General features: G+C 48.3%; 2 protein-coding genes across 4 annotated transcripts in view; both read right to left on the minus strand.

Moving 5' to 3' along the window:
• The window catches only part of GLB1 (galactosidase beta 1), a 64,729-nt gene extending 52,402 nt beyond the window's left edge, over positions 1–12,327 (minus strand). Inside the window, exon 1 of one of the 2 annotated variants that reach the window (XM_006759602.2) lies at positions 12,192–12,327. In XM_006759602.2, coding sequence (XP_006759665.1) covers positions 12,192–12,263 — 72 coding nt within the window. In that variant the 5' untranslated portion in view covers positions 12,264–12,327. Of the gene's footprint in view, positions 1–11,899; positions 12,011–12,191 lie in introns of those variants that run through there. The other variant, XM_015561261.1, reaches the window with a different exon arrangement.
• Positions 4,902–12,265, minus strand: TMPPE (transmembrane protein with metallophosphoesterase domain). 2 transcript variants are annotated; one of them, XM_006759597.2, is made up of 2 exons: positions 12,192–12,265; positions 4,902–9,350 (listed from the first exon to the last, which is right to left on the minus strand). In XM_006759597.2, the coding sequence occupies exon 2, from the start codon at positions 9,234–9,236 to the stop codon at positions 7,893–7,895; it is 1,344 nt and encodes a 447-aa protein (XP_006759660.1). In that variant the 5' UTR covers positions 9,237–9,350; positions 12,192–12,265; the 3' UTR covers positions 4,902–7,892. The 2 variants fall into 2 exon arrangements, with proteins under 2 accessions (XP_006759660.1, XP_006759661.1); XM_006759598.2 differs by lacking the exon at positions 12,192–12,265 and adding an exon at positions 11,900–11,975.
• Positions 12,328–12,333: the final 6 nt, after the last annotated feature.

Below are 12,333 nucleotides of genomic sequence, written 5' to 3' on the forward strand. Positions count from 1 at the left end.
ATGGTTCTCCAGAACCTGGACCTGATACTGGCCTGCAGGAAATGAGCTGCAGATGCCAGGACTGCTTTGGCATCCTGAGGAAGGTATGAGGTGGCTCACAAGCCACCATCTGACTGTACTTCCCCAGGACACTCCCTTCAGTGAGGAATGCCCAGGGAGGAGGAACCTGGCATTTCTGAGAAGCCAATGAGCGTGCTGTCCTCTGTAGGAAAAGGGTGATGGAAGATGCTGCCTTGGCCCTGGGATCCCTAGTGTCTGGGCATTATGAGATTCTCACAATCAAAGAGAGACCAACAATCAAAGAGAGACCATTTGACCATCAGGAGTAGGTGGGTATAATGACAACAATGACCAGCAAGGCCAGAGTGGCAACCAGGTGTGCTGGCCAACAGCCATCTTAAGCAATGGCTCATAAACCATAGCGTTCCTAGAGGGTGAGATGGTTAGGCAACCAGCGAGGGAGTTGCTTGATGTGTCTAACAAGAAAAAACAAATCAAGAACTCATGAGCCAAAGGCTGGTATCAGCTCCTGCAATGGAAAATTCATATCTTCCCCCAGTTGCCAGGTCTGACAGCCAACTGACTGAACAAAGGGCTGGATGGATTCCCATCAGGGAGAGCCCTGCGATGCCATTCTAAGTACTATACACCCAATAGTTCCCAATCCTTCCCCAGTGGGACTTAGGGTACCTGAGTCCTAAGGAAAGTGGCACCCCCAGACCTTCTGAGGATTGTTGGGTATGGTCTGAGCTGATACTGACACCAGAGGACCTGAAATGCCATCACTCTCCCTTATCGCTCTTTGAGAGGCCGGGGAGAGAGGGAGTCTTGGCGCCAAGTCCTTCTCACAGTGGGTCCAATAAGTCAGAGGACCCACCTGATGGCTCTTTCACTGGTCCTGAGTGCACCTTGGGATGGTTTTACCTAACCACCCCCGGAGCCCTCACCATGAATGAGAGCCACTACGAAGGACAGGGCTGAGTGGAGGTCCTGGAACTGGACACCCCCTCCACTCAAGATGAATCAGAAGCAAGACCACAATTCCTCCTGAAATAGCAGGTATCGTGTCCCCTCCACAAAGACTCACAGGACATCCCCATCACACCCAATTCAAATGACCTGTGAGCCCCAGTGAAAAACAGATCCTGGTGGATGATGTGGCCACCTACCCTGTGGGTGCAGAGAGGATTACCAGGAACAGTCAGCAGAGCCTTTGGCATTTGGTTTGTGGCTAATGTTCTAATCTTTTCAAAACTATCAATAAAAAGGATCAAATGCAGTTTGTTTGTAAGTGGGCAGGACAGCAGTACACATTCTCTCTTGCCCCAGGGCCCTACTGACTGCCCCACTTTCTCCCAGAGACCTTGACTGTGAGGACATTCCATGGGCTGTCCCTCTGGTTTGATATACAAATGACAATATGTTATTTGGACCTGGGAAGCAGTGACAAGTCTCTGAAACTGAAGCTTAGAAAAGCAGACAGAGCCCTAGCCAGTTTGGCTCAGGGGACAGAGTGTCATCCTGAGGACTGAAGGGTCGTAGGTTTGATTCCCAGTCAAGGCCACTTATCTAGGTTGCAGGCTCAATCTCCGGTGGGGTGCGTGCAGGAGGCAATTAATCGATGTGTCTCTCACACAGATTTTTTTCTCTCTCTTTCCTCCTCCCTTCCACTCTCTAAAAATCAATGGAAAAATATCCTTGGGTGAGGATTAACAAACAAACAAAGAAGAAAAAAATAGAAAAGCAGACAGAGAGGATGGATATAGAGAGCCTCAGAAGCAGCATCACCTAAAGAGACAGCTTCCAATTGGTGACTGTCATGGTCAAGGTTAACGGAAAATCCACTTCATGGCTCCAAAATGACCTTTAAGGATATGATGGAGCCCAGTCTGAAGGAGCCAGCATTCTTAATATCTGTGCACTGTGGCACCACCAACAGAAGGTCAAGAAATGTGAGGGAGGAATGCAGAGTCTATTCCCCCCCAAATGAAAAGAATGTAAACTTTGCCCTGTGTGCAAATTCCACCCCTTCTAAATTAATTAGCACTGGGACAAAATGCTGAAAAGCCAGTTTTATTTCACACTTGCAGGGGTGTGGTAGCATCAGTACTTACAGTGCATGAGATCATAAAAAACATGTAAAATAAAGTCAATCCCAAGCAAGGCCAAGCCCACATCTTCCCAGGGTCCCTCATGGACATAATACATATATTATTGGAGGTAAAAACAACAACACAGCAGTAATAACAAGATACCCTCAAGACCAAATACACATTAGGGATTTAATACTGTCCAACATAACATTTTTAAGTTATTTATTGAGTTTAGATTATTTCAGTAGTAAATAAGCATTTAAACCAAACCAACCATTAATCATAACACTGATATTTACACTAAGTTCTCAACCTCTGAGTCACGACCCCTTTGGCAGTCGAATGACCCTTTCACAGGGGTCGCCTAAGACCATCCTGCATATCAGATATTTACATTACAATTCATAACAGTAGCAACATTACAGTTATGAAGTAGCAACGAAAATAATTTTATGGTTGGGTCACAACATGAGGAACTGTATTTAAAGGGCCAGAAGGTTGAGAACCACTGCCTAAACCCTTTCAACTCACCCTATTAACCCACAAGCCTACAGAATTCCTGACATGAACTGTTCAGCTCTAAGATGACAGAGCCCTAAGCCTCCTAGACTGTTAGCACCTACGGTTGGCAGGAGAGAGATTAAGGAAAGGGGAGAAGATAGAGGTGGAAGAGTCTTTGTACACCATGGGCTTCCCAGGCCCTTTAGTTCACAAAACAAAGAGAAAGAGAAGGAATATTTCAGATGACTATAACACAAACTTGAATTATTTCAGATCTATGTATCTTTCACACATGAAATGTCATGGAAACACCATTACATAAGTCAGGCTAGAGAAGCAAAACCACCACAGGGAATGGTGAGAATTGATATAGATCTGGAAAATTTGTAGATGAGCTGCTACATTCTATTTTTATTCATTTTGTTTACTAATTTATGTCTGTCTTATTCTGTAAAGATTTTTGTTGAGCATCCCAAAGAACTGTGGGTAAAGAGTGTAAATTACAATGGAAGAGGAGGGGAAATGACAGATGGAGGAGAAATGGGCCCAGTTGGGACCAGTTCCCAATCCTCTAGGACTCACAGACATTTGCAGATTTAATTCTGCCCCTTCATCTCAGAAAAAAGTGTATAGTTTTTATTTTTAAATAAAAAATTTAAATATAAAGTATTTCTCAAATGATCTTCCACAAGGTGCCAAGACCATTCAATGGGAAAAAGACAATCTCGTCAACAAATGGTGTTGGGAAAACTAGATATCCACATGTAGAAGAATGAAGTTGGGCCCTTATCTTACATCACATATAAAAATTAACTCAAAATGGATCATAAGCTTCATGATATTAGACTTGGCAATGATTGCTTGAGTACGACAACAAAAGCACAGGAAGAAAAAACGAAAATAGACAAATGAGGCATCCTTAAAAACTTCTGCACATGAAGGGCAATAGAGGGAAAAGACAATCTATGGATGAGAGAAAATATCTGCAAATCATATATCTGATAAGGGGTTAATATCTACACTAATAAAAGAGAAACATGCAAATTGGTGTCACTCCACTACGCCCACCAGCCAATCAGATGAGCATGCAAATTAACCCAACAAAGATGGCAGTTAATTTGCATATGCAAGTGCGGAGCAAAGACTGAAGACAATGTAGAAGGAAGCCAAGCGCTGCAGAAGGGAGCGAAGCTGCAGAGAAGCAAGCGGGGGGCGGGGGCGGGGGCTGGTGGAGGTGGGAGCGAAGCCCGCCTCAGTGGGTTTCACTTCCTTCTCTGCTTTGTTCAGGCAGCAGGAAGCCCTATTCTTGCAGGAATCTTCCTGCAATGGGCCTGTACTACAGAATATAAAAAGAACTCTTACAACTCAACAACAACAAAAAGTCAAATAACCTGATTTTAAAATGGGGGAAAGACTTAAATAGACATTTCTCCAAAGATGATATACAAACATGATCGACAAACATATGAAAAGATGTTCAACATCCCTAATCATCAGAGGAATGCAAATCAATTCCACAGTAAGTTATCACCTCACACTACTAACAAACAAACAAGCAGTAACTAGTTCTGTGAAAATGGAGAGAAATCAGACCCTTTGTGCATTGCTGGTGGAATTATAAAATGGTTCAACTATGGAAAACAGTATGGAAATTCCTCAAAAATATGAAAAACCAGAACTATATAATCCAGCAATCTGACTTCTGGGTATTTTTCCAAAAGAATAGAGAGCAGGGTCTTGAAGAGATATTTGCACTCCCATGTTCCCAGCAGCATTATTCACAGTAGACAAAAAAAAAAAAAAAAAGGTGGAAACAGCCCAAATGTCCACTGATGGATGGATAAACAAAACGTGATATATACATACGAAGAAATATTATTCAGCCTTAGGAAGTCTTGTCACGTGCTACCACATGGATGAACACAGAGGACATGAAGCTAAGTGAAACAAGCCATCACAAATAAACAATGCATGATTCCACTTATATATGGTACCTAGAGGAGTCAAATTCATGGAAACAGAATGTAAAATGGTGGTTATTAGGAGCTGAGGGAAGGGGGAAAGAAGAGCTATTGTTTAATGGGTATAGAGCAGCCGTGGGCAAACTACGGCCCTCGGTCTGGATCCGGCGACCGTTTGAAATGAATAAAACTAAAAAAAAAAAAAAAAAAAAAAAAAGAGACCATAGTTTACTTTGAATTTATATTAGTTCACACAAACACTCCATCCATGCTTTTGTTCTGGCCCTCTGGTCCAGTTTAAGAACCCATTGTGGCCCTCGAGTCAAAAAGTTTGCCCACCCCTGGTATAGAGTTTCAGATCTGCAAGATAAAAAAGCTCTGGAGACCTGTTTCACAACGGTGTGACTAGACTTAACACTACTGAACTATACCCTTAAAATCATTAAAATCATAAATTTTATGCTGTGTGCTTTTTACCAGGTTGGGGGGTTGGGAAGAGGCAATGGGGATAAGCAGGAACAACTGAATACTAACTCTTTAGACAGTAAACTGTATTTGAATCCTGTTACTCACCTGTAACAGATACAGTTGCTTAACCCTCAGTGGAAAAAAAAACACTTGTATTGAGAAGTAGAAGACCTGGCTTCTAGCCCCCAAACGTCCTACTAGATAGTAGATGATATTAAAGAATTACTGTTAGTTTCCTTGGCTATAATAGCATTATCCATATACTTTTCTAGAAAGGATTCATAAGGAAGTATTTTTGGGTAAAATTATATTTTCTAAGGTTTTGCTTAATATTGTCCAACCAAAAAAGAAAAACAGTGCGGGGCAGAGATAAATGAATAAAGAACAGCGGAACAGTCACAGCTGTTGAAGCTGGGTGGTGAGCCCACGGAGGTCCAGGAGGTTGTTCTGTGTACTTCATGAAAATTTAAAAATGTTCACAATAAAAAGTTCTCAACAAAGGGGAAAAAGATGGAGGGATGTTTGGAATGGATGACAGTGGGACTAATGCACTGACATTTTACAATAATAGGATCACACCACACATGCCATTGTTAATTTCTTAAAAACGTTTCATTTTAACTTGCTTTTACAGATTTAAAAAATAATAATAAACTAAAATAAAATTGAAAGAATTTTCAAGCTCCAACTAAATATTTCTCTCCACCTCCTCTAGCCATAAACAAAAGAAGAAGGTAAATGGGCGAAGGACAGAGGTGCAGATGGTGCCTCGGCGAGCGACCCTTCAGGGCCCTGTCTGGCCGGTAACGGAGAAGTTTCTGCTGGGAAACTCCCACCGCACCATGGAACACAAGCCAAGCAGGACTAGTCCTTGGACAGGTAAGGCGGGCCTGTTTTGTGTCTAATGGAGAGGAATCAGTCACACTGCACTGGCAGGAAGGCCTGCTGTCAACACTTTGGAAATAAGGAGGGTGGTCTTCCGGATCCCATTATCCACCAGGCAGAGTGTGCACAGAAGACGTAACACAGGCAGAGGACACAGCAAACCCCCACAAATCACCGTGCCCAGCAGCAGGCGGCCCGGGACCCACTCACATCCCCCAGGTTTGTCTGCTCCATAAACCCCTGGGACACCCGCACCCAACACAGTTCCTTAGCAAGCCCCACTGTGCTCACAAATTAACAACCCTGAGTGCTTCCCTTGTGACTGTGCCACATGCAACTCCCACGCCAAGTCCCAGACCCTCCCCACGAGACAGACTTGAGGTAGACATGATAATTATCCCCATTTCAGGGCGAGGGAAACCGAGGCTCAGGCAGCTCAAGTCACCTGCCCCACACTGCCTGGCGGGGAGCAGCAGGGGGGCCTCTCCCGTCAGAGCGGTGCCTGTGGTGCCCGTTGGAGAAAGAATCTCAGTCACAAACATGTCAACGCTGAGCCCAGGTCCTCCGTCCCCTCAGAGAGGTCTTTCCTAACAGGACTGCTTATTGCTACCCAGGGGCAAAGGGTCTCTTGGTTCTGGCACAAGGGCCAGTCACGGTAACCTCTGGCTGTTTTCCTGTGGGTCCAGTGGCCAGCAGAGATGGCCCTATGGTTCTGTGGCCAGAGTCCTAGGACAGTTCTATGGAGGTCAGGCCAGGGGACTGGAAGCCAGTCTGGTAGGAAGGATGCTCCCAGCACTCCACAGCCGGGGAGTGCCCTGCTGGAGCACAGGGGCCTGCCACTCCCCGTGCAACTTCCCCACTGGGAGAGAGGGAGCCTGTTTCCCACCAAAAAAAAAACAAAAACACAAAAAAGTCAGACCCAAGCCTGGGGTGGGACTCCAGTTTCCTGACTCTTCCTCTAATATAACAGACATCCTACACTGAACTGAAGCTAGCCCATGTAGTTACACAAGTGAAGTGAAATTAGCCTCAAGCAAACCACTTCGAAAAGAATATCAGGTTCTAGGTCCTTGTTCTCTGACGGTAATTGTCTGAACCCTGAACCACCAGACAGTGGAGAGAACACTTTCTTTGGGAGGTAGAAGACGTGATTTCCACCCCCAGAAACTCCCTGTCATGTTGCCAATGCCCTTGGGCCCCGTTTCCTCATCTCTAAATAGGGAACAGCAGCCTGTCCCTAGGGTGACCTCACCCAGTTGTATAAAAGGACCCAAACACCCTCGGAGTCCCCAGGCAGCACTCTTACCATCACCTACCAAGGTGCTCTGTTTCTGCCCACCCCACCCCCAACCCCCAAGGCCCAGGAGAAGCAGACAGTAATAGCATCACTCAAGGTCTGGAATAAGATGAGCTCTGTAGTCCAGCAGGTTTTGCCAATTCTCTCAATAGAGGGGACTCTGAGAGAACCCAGGGGGAAAATAAATTCTTCTTCTCCAGCAGCCAGAGGGGGCCTCCATCTCACCTGCTCTCCCAGATTACTAGCAACATGCCCCTTACCCAGAAAGCTCTGCATCAATGATTCTGGCAACTGCCTAAGTCCCAAAGAGGGTTTGAAAGGCACTCAGAGTTCCTTCCCTACTCTGCTTTCTAGAGGCATCCCTTTCAAGCAACCCCATGTTTCTTTCCATTTATTCCTGGGAGTCCTGCAGAGAGGGGGGGTTTACTCCATATCATCTGGACAATAAATGCCCGTTCTTATGCATGTGACTTCAGTGGCCTCACAAATGCATATAAGAAAGCAACTGGCCATTGACAGAGCTAACCTGCCAGGCAGCCCCACCACACATCACTGTTCCAACCAGCCTGTGGCCAGGGTGTGTCAGCAGGGCTGGGCAGGAAAGGCTGGAGGGCGTAAAGCAGGCAACCCACCCCGAAGAGGGGCAGAGAATGAGGGCAAGGGCAGAGGATGAGGGTGGGGCCAGGTTCAAGGAGCCCGCTGCAGGATGAGCTCTGTGATCTCTGCCCTGCTCCCCAATCTCATGGGGATCCCATAGTAGGCCGTGCCGGGGCTGACATATACAAATGTGGTCTGAGCCACCTGGTAGAGACCAGCAAAGAAGGGGTTCAGGAGATAGGCCGCCACATTCAAGGGGAAGATTTGCCCAGCATGTGTGTGCCCAGAAAGAATCAGGTTAATATCCGGCCGAGCCTGAAGGGCTCTCTTGGCAGCCAGGGGCTGGTGAGCCAGCAAGATGGTGGTATGGTCCCGGCTGCAGCCCCCCAGCGCCTTCTCAAGATCCATTCCGTGGCCAGAGTAGTGCAGGATGTCTGCTTCAATGTCATCCACCCCGGCCAAGCAGATCCAGTCATCCTCCTTGCCGCCACCACGCTGGGCCCGGGTGGCGGATATCTTCACGTTCTCGTTGTGCAGCGGCCTGACATTCAGGGACTCCAGCAGCGCAAACCAGTTGCTCACATCTGACGTGTAGTATTCGTGATTCCCGGTGACGAAGTAGGTGCCCAGGCGGGAATGAAGCCGGTCTAAAGGAGCGACAGCCGTCCGCAGGATCGAGGCTTCTGAATCGCAGAGGTCCCCCACGATCACCGTGACATCTGGTTCCAGCATGTTCACCATCCTCACGAACATCTCCATCTTGGTCCTGCCCACGGTGGGGCCCAAGTGAATGTCTGAGAGGAGCACGATCTTGAGGTTGTCCATCGAGGTGGGCAGCTGATGGATGGGCACCTCCACGGTCTTCACCACCGGGGGCTGGGCAGCATTCAGCAGCCCTGCTATGCTGAGCACGGCGGTCACGGCCACTGCCAGGGCCGGCCTGAGCGCCAGCTTCCTTGTCTTGTCCAGGCTGCCCACGACCCGACCACTGCGCCAGGCCAAGAGCTGGTAGGCCTGCTCCATACCGCTGAGGGTACAGAGGAAGAACAGCATGATGATGTACGCCCCGAGGCAGGAGTAGGCGGCCAAGGAAAAAAGATAGGGTTCCTCGGCCACTAAAAAGAGCATGGTGAAGAAACTGGAGTGGGCCAGGGCCAGGAAGGCCAGGACCGCCATCTTCCAAAGATGGAAACAGGCCGACTGTGAGGCTGGGGCATGGCTAAGGTTGCTGACAATGCTCCGCCAGATGTAGAGGGAGCCAATCAGCATGAGCGAGTTGGCAAACAGGGCAAGCTGCAGGCGGAACAGCCAACGCCAGGCCCTGACCTCGAGGCTCTCGGACAGGTAGGAGCGGGAGATAATCATGGACACGAAGACAGTGCCGGCAGCCAGGGTGGCCTTCCCGACCAGGGAGAGGTGCCTGAAGATCACCATTTTCTCAGCTCCTAGGAGGGTCCCCTGGCAGGTCTGTGCAGGTGGGCTCTGGAAGGTGAGTTCCTTAGAAAGGACAGTGGCCAAGGAGAGGGTTCCGGGTCAGGTCAGGTCCGCCTGCAACCAGGAACCCGCATCAGCTTTGTGGAATGTTAGCGCTTTCTGGTCCCCGTTCAAAACCTGGGGGTCACTTACAGGGGCCCAACCTGCCTAGACTCCACACCACCAATCAGTGGCCACACTTCATCAAGGCAGTACAAACACAGTGGGTTGTAACATGACGGGCAGCTTTCATTTTCTTCTTTTCCGTTTTTTTCCCCACAAGGAAAAACGTATGGAATTTCTTTTACAGTAAGAAAAACGTTATTCTAAACCAGCGGTTCTCAAAGTGTGGTCTGCGAGACCCTTCCAGGGGTCCGTTTAGTTAAAATTGTTTCCATAATAATACTAATACTAAGCCATCACTGCCCTTCCCTTTCTCATTCTCTCATGAGAGCACAGCGGAGCTTTTCAGACGCTATGTGACGTATGCTATGGCAACACTGAATACAGGCGCAGTTAGGAGGCTCCGACTGTCCTGGATTAAGACGGACATGAAAGACATTTGCAAAAGTGAAAACTAATACCACTCTTCACCCTAAAATTCGGGGAGAAACATTGTTATTTTCCCAAAAAACGTAAGTTTCTTAACATGTAATAGATTAATAAATATTTTTAATTTTAATTCCTAGGACAGTTAAAAGTTTGAGAACCGCTGTTCTAAATAAATGTAAACAAGGGAACTAGCAGGTTTGGCTCAGTGGATGGAGCGTCGGCCTGTGGACGGAAGGGTCCCAGGTTCGATTCTGGCTAAGGGCACATGCCTGGGTTGCAGGCTCCATCCCTCCACAGCAGAGATCAATAATTCTCTTCCATCATTGATGTTTCTATCTCTTTACCTTCTGAAATCAATTTAAAAAATATATTTTAACCCTCTGAGTGCCAACCAATATCCTAGGAACTATGCTAAAATTGCCAAGGCATTTTTGCTGATTTTACAGCAGTTTGGGAAAAAAATCATGAATCGCAAGTAAATGAAGTTACATATTCAAAAACTTAAGGAAACCTTTACTACATTTGTTTTCATCTTTGACATATATTGTTTGCTGATTGTATTATGAAATACTAGTAGAAAAAAAATTTGAACAAAACATGTTAAAATAAAATTAATGTTGACTTTGAATACATGAATGAAGATATTGTTTAAATCTTAATAAGATTTTGATAAAAAATCTAAAATATTTAGATAAAAAAGCAGACTTAGGACTGGACGCCATTTCGAAGCTTTAGGGCTACAAAATCTGAGTAAACTTCATAAAAATGCCAAAGGCCAATTTTAGAACTACAAACAGTCGGCATCACAAGTAATCTGCACTTAGGTGCCATCTGTCAATAAAGAGTGAACTACTAGCATCTAATAGTGACACTGCAGGAGGAGCGCGATAGACAGGGGGAGCGGCATTTTTGGGGGAAAGACAGGAGGAACGCGATCACGCTCCCCGGCACTCAAAGGGTTAAAAATGACAAATGTAAACAAGGGCATCACAGAATGCTGTCCACTGGTAGCTTTCTTCAGCTCCAGGTCCAGGCAGGGACACTTAGACATGGAAGAATTCCTGGGGGAGGCCAGCCTCCCAGTGTGAGCCTTGGCACGGCAGTCAGAGGGCACCCCGCTGCTGAGCGATGCTGCACAAAGATGAGCAACCATTGCTCAGGGGACTGCCCTGCCCACCAGCTCCTCATCTATAAACCCATCTCTCTCCCTTCCCACAGCCCACCCAGATATAAAGATCTGTCTTCCCCGCACACATCTGTCTCTGCCACTGTTCCCATGGTCCTCACCTCGGGCTAGCTCTCACCTGGGGGGTTCCTCCAGGCCTCCTGGCCAAAGAATCTGGGGCACAGGAGCCACAGGCCCCAGTAGTCAGGGTAGCAAATACTTCATGTGAGCTGCCGTTTTCCCAAGAGGAACTCTAAATTAAAATGTGTCCAGTAGGCGTTTCCAAATACTTAAGATTCTTAAGCTCTGGGTTTCATGGAAATGTGTGACTTTGCTCTAGGCAAGTTATTCTACGCCTTTGATCAAAGGGTATGATTTACAGGTCAATGGGCCCGCATTTCACCACTTCTACTTAAAACGTGCCCCGAACTCAGCCCACCCAGACTCTGGAGGAACCAGGGTTGGTTGGCGGAATGTGCAGAGGGGCTGGTGCGGTTTCAACTCCCTGCTGTTCTTCTCCCGCCAGACGCGTCCCCCGCCTCGCCTACTTGCTCCCGCAGACCTCCCTCCAGCAGCTCTGGCTGCCACCTGCCGCCCGCCCTCGGCCTCGACTGCCAGACCCGGAAGGTTTGGAAAATCCAAGTCAAAAAGAGGAGGCGGCTGAGAGCGGCGAGAAGGGCACGAGATGTTTGGCAAGAGGACGTCTCGAAAGCAATGAACCCTAAGTTCCCATTGCGGGGGGGGGCCTCCCCTGACCCCATTTTCTCCTTCCGGAGCGCCCCGCAGAGCACACACTGGGCAAGGGAGGGCGCCCCAAACCGGAGCCCAAGACTTCCTCCTCTCACGCGCGCTATTTAGAATCGCCCCCCTCCTGGAAAACTGCGAAGTTGGAAGGGTGTGGGCGCACCTCATCTCACCCCTCTCCTGGCACCTTTGGGGACCTGGGTCCCAGCGAAACCGGCGTCCGGAGCGGAACACACCAGCGACCGGCTACCGGGAAGGACGCGCGCCCCGCCCGGCCCGCCCCCGACGGGAAGGCCAGTCTACTGCCTGCGCTCCGCAGGCTGCCGGCCAGCGGCGTGCACCCCGGGGGCGCAGGACCACCGCCCTGCAGGACCCCTCTTGCGCAGCCCCAGCTGCGTCCTTCGCCAGCATGATCCGTATCAGTGCATCCCCGCGTGGAGATCCTGTGGACTTACACGAAAGCTGCGCGCAGTCCCTGGCAACAGCGACACCAGCAACAGAGAAAGGATGCGCTCGACCCCCAGCATGTCCACCCTCCAGCTTCCCGGCTCCGCCACAGTCGGCGCCGGGGCCAGCCGCTCAGCGTCACCGGACTGA

The sequence above is a fragment of the Myotis davidii genome, unplaced genomic scaffold (assembly GCF_000327345.1).
Source record: "Myotis davidii unplaced genomic scaffold, ASM32734v1 scaffold395, whole genome shotgun sequence".
Lineage (NCBI taxonomy): Eukaryota > Metazoa > Chordata > Mammalia > Chiroptera > Vespertilionidae > Myotis > Myotis davidii.

Coding starts and splice junctions, on each gene's coding strand:
- TMPPE (XM_006759597.2), bottom strand. CDS start 9,236: ATGGTGATCTTCAGGCACCTCTCCCTGGTCGGGAAGGCCACCCTGGCT.